This window comes from Chlorocebus sabaeus, chromosome 5, assembly GCF_047675955.1.
Source record: "Chlorocebus sabaeus isolate Y175 chromosome 5, mChlSab1.0.hap1, whole genome shotgun sequence".
Lineage (NCBI taxonomy): Eukaryota > Metazoa > Chordata > Mammalia > Primates > Cercopithecidae > Chlorocebus > Chlorocebus sabaeus.
Window position 1 is genome coordinate 21309851 of NC_132908.1, and position 17455 is coordinate 21327305.

General features: G+C 48.2%; 1 protein-coding gene across 1 annotated transcript in view; it reads right to left on the reverse strand.

The window, feature by feature from the left end:
* Window positions 1–868: 868 nt before the first annotated feature.
* COG7 (component of oligomeric golgi complex 7) overlaps window positions 869–17455 on the reverse strand; it is a 63707-nt gene continuing 47120 nt past the window's right edge. Inside the window, exons 13-17 of the mRNA XM_037989750.2 lie at window positions 16984–17124; window positions 11354–11437; window positions 6202–6316; window positions 4990–5133; window positions 869–1464 (exon numbers count right to left, since the gene is read on the reverse strand). Coding sequence (XP_037845678.1) covers window positions 1298–1464; window positions 4990–5133; window positions 6202–6316; window positions 11354–11437; window positions 16984–17124 — 651 coding nt within the window. The 3' untranslated portion in view covers window positions 869–1297. The remainder of the gene's footprint in view (window positions 1465–4989; window positions 5134–6201; window positions 6317–11353; window positions 11438–16983; window positions 17125–17455) is intronic.

The window sequence follows — 17455 nt, forward strand, 5'->3', positions numbered from 1 at the left end:
GCCCAAGAGTTCGAGGCTGCAGTGAACTTCGATTGTGCCACCACACTCTAGCCCGGGTGACAGAGTGAAAACTTGTCTCAAAAAAAAAAAAAAAAGGAAAAAAGTGAAAGCCAAATTCCTTACCATGGCTGATGAGCCCCCATATGATCCGGCCCCCAGTTTCTCCAGGGATACTGCTTTCCCCTTTCCTCCACGTAGCCCCTCCTCTCCTGCCCGAGCTGCCCTTGGACATGCCTCAGGGTCCAGTCTGCACCACTCTCTGGGCCTGAACGCGCCTCTTCCTTCACTCTCCGCCACATAGCTCTTACTCTGTAAGACTATCTGATCAACGTCAATCAAGACTATTGGGCTGCCCACTTTATGCAGTGCCAGCTTCCACCCTGACACCCGCTTTACCGTTAGCACTTACCTCCGAAATTATCCCTATTTACCTTCTTCTCCCTCCCTCCCTCTCCCACCGAGTATAAGCTACAGGGGAGGACCCGTATCCCCAGACATCCCCAGTGCACACAGCACGGCAGGCATGTGGGAAGCACTAAAAAATGCATTGAAGAAGGAAGAGGCTGGGTGCGCTGGCTCACACCTGTAATCCCAGCACTTTGGGAGGATGAGGCAGGCGGATCACTTAAGGTCAGGAGTTGGAGACCAGCCTGGCCAACACGGCAAAACCCTGTCTCTACTAAAAATACAAAAATTAGCCGGGCGTGGTGGCGGGTGCCTGTAATCTCACCTACTCAGGAGGCTGAAGGGGGAGAATCACTTGAGCCCAGGAGGCAGAGGCTGCAGTGAGCCGAGATCACACCACTGCACTCCAGTCTGGGTGAAAGAGTGACGGTGGGAAAAAAAAAGAAGGAAGGAAACAGTCTTCTTGCATTTCACAGTAGTTATTTATTCCATTTTCAAGATCTGATCCTTTAAAAAAGTATCTAAAAAGTCTTCTCTGATAAATAATACATCTTTAATTTACAAATCCTTTTTGATTATACAAATGAACCAAGGCTTTTTTTTTTTTTTTTTTTTTGAGACAGAGTCTCACTCTATCATTAATTTTTGTATTTTTAGTAGAGATGGGGTTTCACCATGTTGGTCAGGCTGGTCTCGAACTCCTGACCTCGTGATCCGCCTGCCTTGGCCTCCCAAAGTGCTGGGATTACAGGTGTGAGCCACTGCGCATGGTTGAATTAAGTCTTTTTCAAGTAACTTTGCCCAAGATTGGGCAGAGTTTCTGAGCAAATCTGTGCTGGCGAGTCACAGAACAGCACCCCTGGCTCTCTTGGTGGTCGGGTGTGCGGTGGGGTCAGTAATTCACACTCCGCATGGTGGCCACGGTGGTGGCCAGGCGACGGGGCAGGCCTTTGCTGACCTGTCTATAGTCCTCAGGCCTGGTCTTCAGGAGTGTCACGATGTGCTGGAGGGTGCGGGACGGCTGCAGGCCCAGGGCATCCATCACGTTGATCAGATAGTCTGTGGGGGCGGAGAGGAGAAAGACAGAGCTCCACAGACTCAGCACCAAGCACGAGAGAGCCCCACAAGGCCTCCGCTGAATACGAAACAGAGAAGCCGCCCTGCCAAGTCCCTAGATGCGGGGCGCCCACCCTGCCCTCAATAGGCAGTACCCTTTACTCACCAGGTTCTTCCCACAGTGTCAGACTAAACTGTGAGCTTGGCTTGAGTCTAGGAACTCCAATAAAGAACTAACCAACATCACTCCCATCCACACCCGCACACACACATCCACACTCACATGCACACACACTCTCACATCCACACTGCCATGCACATACCCGCCTTCAGCACCAGTCTGAAGGACCAGCTGACCTCACCCAAAGCTCTGTTCTGGGGACTCCTGGGTTCCCAGCCCTGGACCCCAATGTATCCACCGACCGACCACTTGGGAAACCCAGAGGGTCAGGAGACACACGAGCTTGTCTGAGCAGCTACCAAAGACCTCCTGTCAGAACCCCGAAGTGAAGACAAGGACAGTGTCTAGGGTGGGACCCTGGTATAATGTAGGTTTCCACATTTCCCAGATGACCCCTGAGGCCCTGGGGATACAGCCAGATACAGATTTCTGAGCCTACCCCCAGACTAGGTCAATGAGCATCCCAAGAGAGGATTCTAGGGTTCTGTCATTCTACAAAGTGACCCCAGTGGTTCTTTTTTTTTTTTTTTTTTTTGAGACGGAGTCTCGCTCTGTCGCCCAGGCTGGAGTGCAGTGGCCGGATCTCAGCTCACTGCAAGCTCCGCCTCCTGGGTTTACGCCATTCTCCTGCCTCAGCCTCCCGAGTAGCTGGGACTACAGGTGCCCGCCACCACGCCTGGCTAGTTTTTTGTATATTTTTAGTAGAGACGGGGTTTCACCATGTTAGCCAGGATGGTCTCGATCTCCTGACCTCGTGATCCACCCGTCTCGGCCTCCCAAAGTGTTGGGATTACAGGCCTGAGCCACCGCGCCCGGCCGACCCCAGTGGTTCTAAACACCAGGCAAGCTTGGGCAACACTGACAGCATGGGGGAGCAAACCAGGTGCAGCCAGGTGTGACCTCAGAGAAGCCCTTCCACCTCCCTGAGTCTCTGCTTCCATCTGTCCACACAGTTACCACCCATCAGGCAGCATGGATAGGGCATAAAGCGGGAAACGAACATGAGAGCACCCGATGTGTCGCAGGTGATCAGTAGATCAACGCTGCCTTTCCCTCCAGCCTGGGCAGTGCAACCCAACCCAAGGGAAGTCTTGCAAAGCCTTCTCCAGCTCCTCCCAGTTCATGCTTGGAAAGACTAGAAGACAGCACCACCCAGTACACCCCTGGCTACTTTCTTGTTTTTTTTTTTTTCTTTTCCGAGTTTCACTCTTGTTGCCCAGGCTGGAGTGCAACAGCGCGATCTCGGCTCACTGCAACCTCCGCCTCCCAGGTTCAAGCAATTCTCCTGCCTCAGCCTCCCGAGTAGATGGGATTACAGTCACCCACCACCATGCCCAGCTAATTTTTTGTATTTTTAGTAGAGACAGAGTTTTGCCATATTGGCCAGGCTGGTCTCAAACTTCTGATCTGACGTGATCCACCTACCTCGGCCTCCCAAAGTGCTGGGATTACAGGCGTGAACCACTGCGCCCGGCCCCCCTGGCTACTTTCTGATCTTGGGTTCATGTCTTCTCCTTGACTACAGTGGAGCTCCAGGCAAGGCCTCAACCTTCCCTGTGTCTTTTTTTTTTTTTTTTTTTTTTTAACATTTTGTAGAGACAGGGTCTGGCTATGTTGCCCAGGCTGGCCTCAAACTCCTAGGCTCAAGCAATCCTCCTGCCTTGGCCTCCCAAAGTGCTGGGTTTACAGGCACGAGCCATGGTGCCCGGCCCCCTGTGTTGTCTTTTAGAGGCCCAACTCAGGGCAGGGCAGGGCAGGGAGGTGGTGCCTACTCTGTCCTGGCTGACTCAGGAAGAGCTGCTTCCCAGCAAAGGTGCTGCAAGGCAGGTACCTACTCCTTTACAAGTTTATCCATAAAACCGTGAGCTTCACTTGACTGTCAGCCAAGAGCTGCAAACAGCGGGCCCACAGTCTACTAGGACACTTTTCTTTGGTTTGCAGTGGTTTTTTTTCTGTTTGTGCTCATGCTTAATTTGAATGTCTTTCAGGTGCACATGCTTTGCCACAGACCTCACCAACTCTATCGCCGTACACCCTGTCAGTTTCATATACTAGCCTTACCTTCCCTGCCCCTAACCTCACATCCTTACAGTGTAAGCTCAGTAAGCATGGGAGCTGCCTAAAGTTCTGTTGTCTCTATCTCCTAGAACTATGGCTGGCCCACAGATGCTGGAGCAATGCTGAATGAGTGAAGAAATGAATCTGCAGGGGGAGCTTAACAGGGAGGAATAACAAGAACAACTAAACTGAGGGGCAATCCCTAGATCTCACTCCACTCACTAGTTCCAGTTCTTCCCCTGCTGCTGCCTGTACTAACAGGGAACACCAACACGCAACTGAATTCTCTCCTCTTTCTGATGGGAAACAGCCAAAAGGCTGCCTATGCCTCTGGTAAGTGCCGAGAGCGGACTATGAAATGAGCAGGGGTCAGGAACTCAGGACAGCTGGATCCCAGGCCTGGCTCCATCACTAACAGCTCTGGGACCCGGAGAAAAGCACCTCCCTTCTAGTTCTTCTTCTGCAAAACAAGAGCCAGAAGCCGGTTGAGCCTGGCTCCGCCCTGTGGTCACTGAGGACGAAGCTCTGGCTGGGTCCCCAGGGAGCTGATCTTTCAGGCGTCTACCACCCACTCTCCTGACCACCCCGAGAGCTGTGTTATGCTAAAGAGCAGGCAAGGCAATGGAATGGTATCAAGAGACTGGGGAGATTCCCTGCTACCTGCCAGCAGTAGCCCTACGCTCAGAGCACACCTGGGCAGTGAGGCCCTCCAGTGAAGAGGGCAGGCAGGAGCAGAGGGGACACGCCCACTGACTTGGGAGGCAGGATGCTATCTGGATGGAGACCACAGAGTGACCCTGGCCACGTAGCCTTGTTATGCAACTGCCCTGGGCCTCTGTTCCCTATCGGTATGATGGAGAAGAGAGCACCCACCTCATAGGGGAGTTTGGAATTTCATAAGATGATGGGTGCGAGTGTTTGGTCCAGCGCCAGGCATGCCTGGTATGCAGTAAGAGCTCATTAAACACGGGTTGGGAATTATGGTACAAATGGAGCAGGCCAGGTGAGGCCAGGCTGCAGGACTTGCTGAAGCTTATCTCACTGAAGCTCCCCTCAATGGTTCTCAAGTCCTTTGAAAACACAGATGTCTGAGCTTCAACCCGGCCTTGCTAAGTCAGAATCTCTGGGGCGGGGCCTGCAGAATCTGAATTTGCAACCAGCTTCAGAGCCAAATCCACAGCTGAAGCTAAGGGGAGACTTGGGATGAGATTCCTGGAGGGCAAAGGAGAAACTGACAGATGCAGTGGGCAAGAGTTGTCCCTGCCACCGCCTGTCCCCTGAGGACCCACCGATGTCGGTGGCCAGCTGCTTGGCAGAGTGCGGGCTCAGCTCGGGGATCTGCAGGATCGCATCGCAGTAGGTCTGCATCGTGGCTCTGGCAATCGAGCCCAGCCAGTTGTCAGCCATGTTGTCCAGCTCAGGCAATTCATCCCCTGAAAAGAAAAGGAGGTCACCAAGGAAAACGCAGAACCTGCTGGGTGACCTGGCCTGCAGTAGCTGCCTGAATGCACCAAAGTGCCAGGAAGCTTCCGGTCTCAATGGGAAACACAGGAAACCAAGAACAGTTACATCTTAGGGCCAGGTGTAGTAGCTCATGCCTGTAATCCCAGCACTTTGGGAGGCTGAGGTGGGCGGATCATTTGAGGTCAGAAGTTTGAGACCAGCCTGGCCAACGTGGCGAAACTCCGTCTCTGCTAAAAATACAAAACTTAGCCAGGCGTGGTGGTGCGTGCCTGTAGTCCCAGCTACTCAGGAGGCTAAGGCAGGAGAATTGCTTGAACCCAGGAGGCGGAGGTTACAGTGAGTTGAGATCGCGCCACAACATTCCAGCCTGGGTGACACAGCAAGACTCTGTCTTAATAATAATAATAATAATAATAATATAATAATACAGAATATAAAGTTACACACAAAATACCATCTGCTTACAGAGCAGAGCCAGAGGGCACAAGCGAAAGTGGAAATACCAGTGTGTTCCACAGTGGGATGTGGTTATAGATTTTTTCAAGTTGTGATATTGTTGTAGATACAGCATCTGTACAAAAAGTACAAGTTAGAAGGTTTAAAAAAAAAAAAAAACAGCCGGGCGCGGTGGCTCAAGCCTGTAATCCCAGCACTTTGGGAGGCCGAGACGGGCGGATCATGAGGTCAGGAGATCGAGACCATCCTGGCTAACACGGTGAAACCCCGTCTCTACTAAACATACAAAAAACTAGCCGGGCGAAGTGGCGGGTGCCTGTAGTCCCAGCTACTCGGGAGGCTGAGGCAGGAGAATGGCGTGAACCCAAGAGGAGGAGCTTGCAGTGAGCTGAGATCCGGCCACTGCACTCCAGCCTGGGTGACACAGCAAGACTCCGTCTCAAAAAAAAAAAAAAAAAAAAAAAAAAAAAAAAAACAGGGCTTGGTGACAAATGAGCCCAAGGATAAGGTGTCATCTGGGGTTTCTACCCTGGAAACTGACAACTTGACTTGTAACATCGCCAGAAACCATCCCCGCTCACCCTGCTCAGGAGGAAATGGCAGCTTTCCAGCGTGCAATGCCAACTCTAAGGCAGAGTCCTCCTGAGTCACAAATGGCTCAAGATTCAGGGGGAGGGACATGATGTACTGCCCGATCTGAAACAAAAGAAAGTGCTGTTAGCCTGATATTGATACATACGGGTTATTACTTTATGGGTACATTTGTGTAAAGGCAGAGAGACAAAATTGCTAGACCTCAGGTGATCCCAAGTCTGATCTTTCTAGTATGTGGTGATGCTTGTTATGGCAGTACCCTAAAAAAGAATCACTGGTAGTTTGCATATAGATTATAGATTCATCCTTCTTTTTTTTTTTTTCTGAGACGGAGTCTCGCTCTGTCTCCTGGGCTGGAGTGCAGTGGCCGGATCTCAGCTCACTGCAAGCTCTGCCTCCCGGGTTCACGCCATTCTCCTGCCTCAGCCACCCGAGTAGCTGGGACTACAGGCGCCGCCACCTTGCCCGGCTAGTTCTTTTTTTTTTGTATTTTTTAGTAGAGATGGGGTTTCACCATGTTCGCCAGGATGGTCTCGATCTCCTGACCTCGTGATCCACCCGTCTCGGCCTCCCAAAGTGCTGGGATTACAGGCTTGAGCCACCGCGCCCAGCCAGATTCGTCCTTCTTATAATGGCCCCAGTATTTTTGAAATGCATTCAACACAATCTGTATTTCAAATGAACTAATGGATATCAAAATGCTTTGTAAAATTTGAAGCACTCTATAAATATATTATTACTGTTCATAGGTGAAAAACCAATAAGATACTAGTGTCAGAAAGTGTGAGGCCAAGCAAGAATTCAAATCCTGTCTTCTGAGGCCAGACACAGTGGCTCATGCCTGTAATCTCAGCACCTTGGGAGGCCGAGGTGGATGGATCACCTGAGGTCAGGAGTTCAAGACCAGCCTGGCCAACATGGTGAAGCCTTGTCCTACTAAAAGTACAAAAATTAGCTGGGCATGGTGGCAGGCGCCTGTAATCCCAGCTACTCGGGAGACTGAGGCAGGAAAATCACTCGAACTCGGCAGCGGCAGAGGTTGCAGTGAGCCGAGATAATGCCATTGCACTGCAGCCTGGGCAGACTCTGTCTCAAAAAAAAAAAAAAATCCTGTCTTCTGGATTTGGATTTGATTCTCTCCCTCCTAGATAATTTAACCAGAAGAAGAAAGGAATTCTGTTTGGAAAAAAAGCCATTTATAACTATAAATTAATTTGAAGAAAAAACTATATTGTTTTCATAATATAAACTCTTGAAACTAAAGATAGACAAAACCCTGGCTGGTGGGGAATTGCAAAAGGTCATTTGCAATTGTCCTAAAAGACATTTAGGACATGCCCACAATTAGCAGTCTTGGTTATGTGTTTGTCAGATACCCATGTGATGCCAAGAGTGTATTTCAGACCACTATTTCCTATTTCTATTATCATTCATTGTTTTTATCATTCATTCAATCATTTGTTTCCTATTTCTATTATCATTCATTAAGGTTAAGTATACGTTTTGTTTCAAAATAAGGGGGCTGACTTTTCAGGTTTCAAAAAGATAATATATGTTTTTAAAAGGTCTTTGAGCCTGTTGTTGCTTTTTTTTTCCGGCTACATATTCATTCCATGACATTCCTGCCACTGATAATTAATTCTGTAAGCTAAAAGTCAGGGGACTATCGAAGCAAGATCTTCTCAGTCTGGCCTCACACATGTCTACGTAACAGCGGGCTCCTTTCAGGGTGTGGTGTCCAGAAGTTAACAGAGACTCAAAAATCTACCCAGCCCGGAGAACTACAGGATGATCATGCCCTTGTTTCCAAACATTCAATATGGTTTGGCTGTGTGAGTGTAAACATTCATGATTAGTTTGGTGTCCCTTCCTTTTTTTTTTTTTTTTGAGACAGAGTTTTGCTCTTGTTGCCCAGGCTGGAGTGCAATGGTGCAATCTCGGCTCACTGCAACCTCCGCCTCCTGGGTTCAAGCAATTCTCCTGCCTCAGCCTCCCGAGTAGCTGGGATTACAAGTGCCTACCACCACACCTGGCTAATTTTTTTTGTATTTTCAGTAGAGACGGGGTTTCACCACGTTGGCCAGGCTGGTCTCCAACTCCTGACCTCAGGTGATCTGCCCGCCTCGGCCTCCCAAAGTGCTGGGATTACAGGCGTAAGCCACTGCGCCCGGCCTGGTGTCCCTTTGTAAGAGATACACAGTATCTCTTACAAATCATTTTTTTATTTGATGTACTCAGCATAATCTTTCACCCAAAGTAAGCAAGTGGCCACTTACCTCACTAATAACAACTACTGTAAATTTCAGCTTGAAGTGTTAACAAATTCATCATTTTTCACCAAGGCTAGGGGAAGAGAAGGATGCTGATTTCTGGTGTTGGAATTTCTCCACACTATAATAATTCCTCTCAACAAGCCCTTCCTGAACACCTACTATATACAAAGACCCCAGACATACTCCTATATTTGGTATACTTTTCATCTGTAGCCATAAGCTTTTGGCTAAGTACACAGACTCAGCTTTACCTTGCATATACATTGTTTTTAAATTTCAAAGCATTTTCTCCTGTTTCATTTCTTTATAATGCTCACATGATTCTGTGTGGGTGAGGGCTTTCACCAATAAGGCAAAGTGTCATTTAGGTGAAAAATTTCAACAATCTGACACCTCTAACTTCAATCAATTAGCCTTAGACTGTAGGGACTGCTGGGGTTCCTAGATGGATCTCACAGGGCATGTTTCTCTCAGGGGTCTTGGCTCTATTCACTCTTCGGAAATCAATATGGAAATCAACATGGAAAGGGCTGCTTATCATCCCACCTGTGGATATTTGTCTACTATTCTCACATATGCAATCAATATTTCTTGATATTCTAGTTGGGTTAACTCAGTGACTTGGGAAAAATGAAAAGTTTTGAGGTCAGACAGACTTGGGTTGGAGTTCTGGCTCTACCACTGTGAGAACCTGGGCAACTTAATCTGTCAGGACCTTGGATCATCATTGCTGAAATGAGGATGACCTCATATTACTTCAAAAGGTTGTGGTGAGGGTAGAATTAATACGTGTGCCATGCACGTAAAGCAGCTGGTGTCCTAACAGAGCAGCCACTGGGTAAGTCGCTGCTTCCTCCCAGCCCTACTCCCACTGTGAAGGAGGGCTGCCACACCCGTCTCACAGACACGATCTGGCCCAGCCACTAACCAACCTGGCACTGTCCTTGCACACGGTACGTGTTCAATTAGGTGTTCCTTTCCTTTCCTGGGTTCAGGTCGTCAGCCTCCGTACAACCCAGGAGGACAGCAGCAGGCAGGGAAGGGCCTAGGACTGGAAATGCCTCCTAGCCCTCCTTCCCTTTCTAGACCCCAGTTTCTTCAACCTTAGAATCAACTTAGTAGACTCTCAGGTCCCTTCCAGCACTATCATTTTCTGAATCAATTTAGATTGCAAGCGTACTATCTCCGTTCTAAAATCAGATCATTCAGCCAGGCACGGTGGCTCATGCCTATAAACTCAGCACTTTGGGAGGCCAAGGTAGGTGGATCACTTGAGGTCAGGAGTTTGAGACCAGCCTGGTCAACATGGTGAAACCCCGTCTCTACTAAAAATACAAAAATTAGCCAGGTGTGGTGGTGGGCGCCTGTAATCCCAGCTACTCGGAAGGCTGAGGCAGGAGAATCACTTGAATCCAGGAAGTGAAAGTTGCAGTGAGCCAAGATAGTGCCACTGCACTCCAGCCTGGGTGACAGAGCGAGACTCCATCTCAATAATAAATAAATAAATAAATAAAAATAAAATCAGATTATTCCCATGGGTTGTAAAGACCAACCCACATCTTAACAGTTTCATCAGTAGAGGGTATCAGGTGCCCTGGGAAATAGAAGGGAAATGACTGTTGTTTTAGACTTGATATTGCCCCAAATGAACAGAGAGCAGAGAGCCAGCCACCTCACTGCCTGCCATTTGGACTGCCATGCACTTCTTGCAATTATACAACATGTACTTTTTTTTTTTTTTTCTGAGGCAGGGGGTTGCTGTGTCACCCAGGCTGGAGTGTAGTGGTGCAATCACAGCTCACTGCAGCTTTGACCTCCTGGGCTCAAGCGATCCTCCCACCTCAGCACCACAAGTAGCTGGGACCACAGGACACACCACCATGCCTGGATAATTTTTTACTTTTCTGTAGAGGCGGGGTCTCCCTATGTTGCCCAGACTGGTTTCAAACTTTTGGGCTCAAGCAATTCTCTTGCTTCCACCTCCCAAAGTGCTGTGACTATAAGCATGAGCCACCAGGCCCAGCCTAATATTTATAATACTTTTAAAATTCTTTTCTAATTATTTCAGCAGAGTCACAACTTACACATAGGGGTTGGATTCTAAGGCAAGAGCGTAAGGCAGAAATCACCTTGAAAAATCCCAGAAATCCCCTATTGTGTGAGGTGAGTGTGGTTTGGCACATATTACTCCTCTATAGTGTTTCTTGTGTGCACTGACATTTAAGAGCATCTGAGCTAGACTGCAGGAAGGAACGGAAAGAAAGGCCATATGCAGGTGTCTGGGTGACTGTCAATTCCCAGGGGTGAATGGGGAGGGCAGCAAGGACTCCACATGCCCCCACTCCCCTGCACGGTTTATTCTGTTCTCTTTTAATATTCAGTCTCTATAACTGCAATTCTTCCGAAGAGATTTGTTTGTTACTATGAAGTTAAACATGAAAGCACTCCACACAGAGCCTGGCACATAGTAGGTGATCACTAAAAGCTGCCTGAATTTGAATTCACAACCACAAACACACACTACTCTTCTGAAAGCCACAGAGAAGAATGTGGCCACCTGCCTCTTGACTTCCCACGTCAGAATTTCCTATTAGACTCTCAACTCTGGCACCCTTAGGTACCGGCCACATCTCATATAGGGAGATGGTGAAGGGGTGAGAATGTGCTGGGGTCTGCAATCGCCATGTGGCTCTGCTGCATCTTCTTAAAGTCCAGGATCTGGGTGCAGACTACCCTAAAGCACAGGCTATCCAAAAGGGTCAGATAACACCTATGAGGAAATGACTATCTATAAGGGCAAGAATCAAAAGACAAGGAAGGTCTGAAAGGCTTGGACTACCCCGGAGAAGCACACAGAAGCTCTTACGTTGCTGATGTACTCGAGAGGGGTGAGACTAAAGGCAGGCAGGTCATCCGTGAGGGTTTCTCCGATGCCAGCCGTGTTCCAGCTCTAGGGGTGGAAGGAGAGGACACAATCAGTACCTAGCAGCCAGGCAGCCGTGAAGACGCCACCCAGAAATACACAAAGAAGAGCGTGGCCTTCCCCAGAGGCACCGTCTTTGGTCAGAACTGACCGCTGGAGCCTCCACCACTCAGCAGGCAGGGGCTTCTCTTCTTCAAAGCTTCACCTGGAAGCCCGCCAAACAGAGGCAATGGTTTCTCTCTCTGCATTCCTGCAGGTCCATAAAACAGGAACTGCCACATTGGCTGAACTGTGGGATAGGAACTGATCCCTTTTATTTATCTCGCTGAGATTGTGACAGGAGAAAGTCGGATATTTTTGGTCCAAGTTTCTCTCCGTAGCGGGGCCACTGTGTAGAGAGGCGCTGGGTGCAGGCAGCCTCACTACTTCATGGGTCCTTAGCACACTAAGGAGAACAGGGCTCCCTGAGGCCCCCCACAGAGGCCACGCGTCAATCCCTGATCTGGGAGGGAGGCCTAAGAAGCCTCTCTGGCTGCAGGAAGAGCCAAGCCTCATTGGCAATACTGCTTTACCTCAACTAAAGCTGCTGCTTTATTTCTCACCACCTTCTGGATCTGTTTCTCAACTGATCAGAACTCAGAGGGACGGGCATGGGATGGCACTTCCAAACCCCAACAGCTGCCCCTCTGGCCTCTCTGTGGTCCCCCTGTGTGAGGAGAACCTCGGCACCAACATGCGTTTCTTGCCATTTGGAGTGAACACGTCTTCCGTGTTGCTGTGGGAGTCTTGCCAGCAGTCTGTACAGAGTTGGGGAAAGTACCCGTGCACATGTGCTCACAGACTTCAGCGTGGCACACCTTCACACAGAAATCTCGCTTCTTACCTCCAACCTGAGCCACTCTAAAGCCAGCCTGGAACACAAGGCCCTTTCTGGCTGAACTCTGGGAGTGACTCCGGCGGTCATGTAGGAACTGCTGTCTGCAGCCACCTGATGCCGGATCCGGTTGCCTGATCCTTTAAGTAGCATTCCGGGAAAGGAATGACCACGTCCACCCCTGGGCTCCCAGCCCAGGCTCAGCCTCGGCAGCCCTCCCCACGCTCACTAGTGCCCACTCCATTCGGTCTCATTTTCTTTGATGTAAATGAGCTCTTTTCTTCCCCACCCCAGGTGCCCCCAACCCCTGTCCTACAGTTTTCTAGACTCTTTGTTCTTGCCTGAGAATGCTCTTTTGTCTCAAAAGAGCCTACTTTTTTTTCCAGCTAACTCCCAATCCACCAAGAAGGCACACGCCAACCATCCACATTTACCAAGTACCCAGGATGTCGAGTGTCTTGTGCTAGGCTTTGCAGAGAAGTGACAAAGAAATGTAAGATTTGCTCCTTGCTCTCTAGAAGGGAGCAACTTGGGGAAGCAAGGCCCCCCTACATACTCCCACCCTGTACACCCCCACACCTCCCATCCTGTTCTGGGCCCTCCTGTCTTCCCCCTGAAGACACATGAGTGCTGCCTCCCACTTCTAGAGCTCTCAGTGTTGGAGGCAAGGAGCAAGAGCTCAGGGCGATGAGAGAAGCGGCTGGCCATAGGATGTATGTGGTACACAGAGGCAGAAAGAGGCTGGAGGGAGAAGGCACAGCTTTAAACACCAGGCTAAGTAAAGGCTTTACCTTCAACAAGTAAATTGCAAGGGAAAAAGAGAGAGAGAGAGAGAGAGAGGAAACTTACCATTCAAAAAAGACACAAAAGACATCCCAATAAATCTCAATGTGCAGGATCCTGGATCCTAGATCCTGACCAAAGGGTTAAAATAAATTATGCCATTTATAAATCAACTGGAAATTTGAACACTGATGACATTAGGAATTCCTTTTCTTTTTCTTTTTTAGGGTTGATTGTGGTACTGTGATTATTTTTAGAGTCCTATTTCAGATAAGGGGGTATGTATGAAACAGGATGGCTAGGAGTGGATCATGGTTGGAGCAGGTGATGAGTATATAGAGTTCCTTATACTCTTCTCCCTACTGTGTATGCATGAAAAGGTTTCTAAAAACAGACAATCAGATTTACCCTGGGGAGGGTTTTGAATGAGGAGAGATAAAACCAAAACAAAGTTTGTGAAGGTAAATACAGCAGCTCTGCAGAAAATTGGGGTGGGGGGCAGATGGAAAGCTGATAAACAGAGATGATGAGAACCCCCTGTGGAAACAGGTGGGGGACACAGAGAAAAGGAAAGGACAGCAATCCTTGGTGGTTTGTTGGCAAAGGGGTGCAGCAGGGAGCCGAGATGTTGACAGGCTGGGAAGCACAGTGTGGGGAGAAGCAATTGCTTCCAGGAGACCAAGAGCAGGTACCGATGTGCAGGGCAAAGACAAGCAATGCCGCCATCCATCCCAGGGACTGCAGCCTGGAGGCCCCAGGAAAGGTGTCGGAGAGGAGGCAGGAGGAGCCTGTTCAAAACATGAACAGGCGGAGGAGAGAAGGAAAGAACAGCCAGAGTGGGAAAGAAGTTTGGAAGAAGGGCAAGACAGAGTGGCTTGAAATAGGGGGTGCTTAAAAAGCAGCAGAGGGCTGGGTGCGGTGGCTCATGCCTGTCATCCCAACACTTTTGAGAGGCTGAGGTGGGCGGATCACTTGAAGCCAGGAGTTTGAGACCAGCCTGGCCAACATGGTGAAACCCCATCTCTACTAAAAATACAAAAATTAGCCGGGTGTGGTGACGCTTGCCTGTAGTCCCAGATACTCGGGAGGCTGAGGCATGAGAAGTGTTTGAACCCAGGAGGCAGAGGTTGCAGTGAGTAGAGATCACACCACTGCACTCCAGCCTGGGCAACAGAGTGAGACTTTGTCTCGGAAAAAAAAAGGCAGGGGGAGGGAAGGCAGCAGAGAATGTCACTTGAGGGCAATAGGGAAATGCTGCAGGTCATTTTTTAATTGTTCAAAATTTATTTAAAGCATCCTTCAAATGAGCTTTTCTATCCATCTGTCACCAGGTAAAATAGGTAAACTTCAATAATCTATTTTGAAATCAAATAAAGCGTTGGTTTGTAGTCTTGGAATATAAAAGGGCAATAGAATTTACCAGCAAATGCTGAAAACAAACATTTGATGACCAGGGTTTAATTTTCAAATCCTTAAGGCCGGAGTGTTTGCCTTGGTATTGTGTGCTGGCGCTCTCGGAGCGCTCCTCCTAATCTCCAAAGCCGCCTGCGCCCATTCCCAAGGGCCCGGGGTGCTGCGGTGAAGCCGGAACGAAAAGGTAGGACCAAGCACCCAGGAACTCCATCATAATGAACTCTGGAATGTAGAAGTAGGGGGAAAAGGACGGGGGAAGCACCAGCTGTGTTTAAATGTAGAACTAAACCGGGAAGCACTGAGGTTTCAGAACAGAAAGTCAGTACCGTCAGCTTTGACAAAATAAAAATAATACAAACAACCCAATCTGGAGGCCGGGGAGGGGACAAGAGAGGGACAAGGAAAGCTAATCCCCTCGTCTTTCAGTGGATCATACATATCAGTATCTGTCTGCAACGGAAACAGGATTAACAAAAAGCAATGGCAACTCCAATCTCTTCATAGTTTTCATAATCTTTTTTTCATAACCTTGGAGAGAGCTTCTGGGAAATGAGTATCTTTTGTGGAGAGGGAAAAAAAATCTCGACCAGGCTTGGTGGCTCATGCCTGTAATCCCAGCACTTTGGGAGTCCGAGGTGGGTGGATCACTTGAGGTCAGGCGTTCAAGACCAGCCTGGGCAACCTGGCGAAACCCCGTCTCTACCAAAAAGTATAAAAATTAGCCCGCAGTGGTGGCAGGTGCCTGTAGTCCCAGCTACTCGGGAGGCTGAGGCAGGAGGATCACTTGAACCCAGGAGGCAGAGGTTGTAGTGAGCCAAGATCATGCCACTGCACTCCAGCCCGGGTGACAGAGTGAGACTCAGTCTCGGGAAAAAAAAAAAAAGGAAAAAAAAGAAAAAAAAAATGTCTCAAGTTCAATAATTCCTTTCGTTTCATTTAGTGTCTCTTTTTTTCTGGTTAAATTCAAATAAAATTATATGGTGCATATCTTGTTTTTCTTAAAAACAGCACTATAGTATAATTCCATTTCTTCCTATAGATCTATCTGCTGATGGCCACTCAGCCTTTAACATGTATAGGCATGCAGAGAGAGATGTCTGGGTTGCTGGACATCAAATTGCTGACACTGATTATTTCTTGATGGTGGGATCTTGAAGGTATTTATTAGATTTTTTTTTTTCTTGTATTGCTTGAGTTTCTAAAAATAAATACCTATACAATTTTTATTTTAAAAAAAATCAAGTAAGTCATTCTTCCTAAAAAATGAGAATCACGGAAAGGAAGAAAACTACCACTTATTATACATCTACTCTGTAGCCAGTGTGATGCTAAATTATATCAATATACAAAATCTAATTTAATCCTCACCAATCTATATGAGAATTACTATATCCCCATCACACAGATGAGGAAACGGAGGCTCAGAGAGGAAGGAATAACTCAGCCACGTGATGGCACCCGCCTCATTTGTACTACATCTCTCCTCCACTTTATATCCCCTTCTGCCCTACTAATACAAAATCTGATTGAAATAGATCTCATGGCATTATGCACAGAAAAATCATAAAGAGTGAAAATCACAAACTTCAAGGGTGGAAGAAACCTCATGATCATGTCGTTTAACTGAGTCCTTTTACAGATGGGAATCCTGACTCCCAGTGAGGGGGTGAGGCCTGACTGAGACCATGCAGGAGCCCTGGACTCCCAGCCTTGCTGGCTTTCTAGACGGTGGCAGAAAGCAGAGCACGTTTGATATTGCCAGATGAGTTCTTGTCATTTTGTAAAAAGATCTCTTGGTTATTAAAGGCCCATAACTGGAATCCAAATGACCTTGAAGGGTCAGTAAGATACATTAACCAGGGGACTGTCCCGCCCAGTAATCCAAAAAGAAAGTAACAAGATCTGGAGCAAGGGAAAAGAAAATAGAATTAATAGGCAATGCCTTGAAAAATAATTCGGGCAACCAGAAAAGAGAAGAGGGTGTGAGGAAAGGAAGGTGAGTCGATTGTAGAAACAGCCAAACAGAAAAGGTATCAAGGAAAGAAAGGAACAGAGCCCTCCAAAGCCCCCTCAAAAATACAAGATCCATTCTGATAAGGCACTCCCCTGAGTAAAGTTCCAGAACCAATTCTCCAGAAATGTTTCGCGTGGTGTGAAAATAATTCAATCTCAAAAGACAATTAGCTCTTCTGACCTGGTCTAACCTACGAAGGGGCACATAATCTCTCTTACTTCTCTGCTGCTCCAAATGGGGAAAGTTAATCAAGCAATTTTAATAATCCTGAGAACCGTCTGTGAATAAAGTATCAGAGTAACTACAATAAAGATAAGAAATTCATGTTAAGCAATGAGGTGAAATTGGAAAGTGGCTCTTTCCGGCTTGGGAGAGTTAAAGCGGGATCTTCCCAAAGCTCTTGGAACAGGGAGGGTTAAGCCCACACTCAATATGCTTGAGTTGGAGGCAGGACCCGGGGGAAATGGATGCGGTCAGTGGGAAACTCACGTCCATCTTGGAAATGAGCAAGAGCTGTTGTTTGATGCGCAGGAACACGGAATCGAAAGCCAGCTGATGGGCCTGCTGGTTAAGCCGAGTCAGCGCTGCTCGAGGTGCAGCCAGCAGGTTGTGGTTGCTTGACCCCTTTTCCTAAGACAAGAAAATGCAAAAGGCAGTTGTTAGGCCCGAAACCCAACCCAAGTATTAGCTAGTTAACCATTTTGAAAACTCACAGGAGAATTGGGGCTTCTATGCAATAGTGGTTCCCAAACCGGGCTGTGCCCCAGGCCCCCCTAGGGAACATGCTGAATTACAGATTCCCAAGCTCCACCCCAGAACTACTGCATCAGAGTTCACTGGGGTTGGAGCCCAGGAATCTATATTTTAAATTCACTTTCCCAGGTGATTCTGATGCATTTGGGCTAACATGAGCTCACAGACTCTCAGTTTAGGAAAAGTTCACCTGTGACCATCCCTCAGG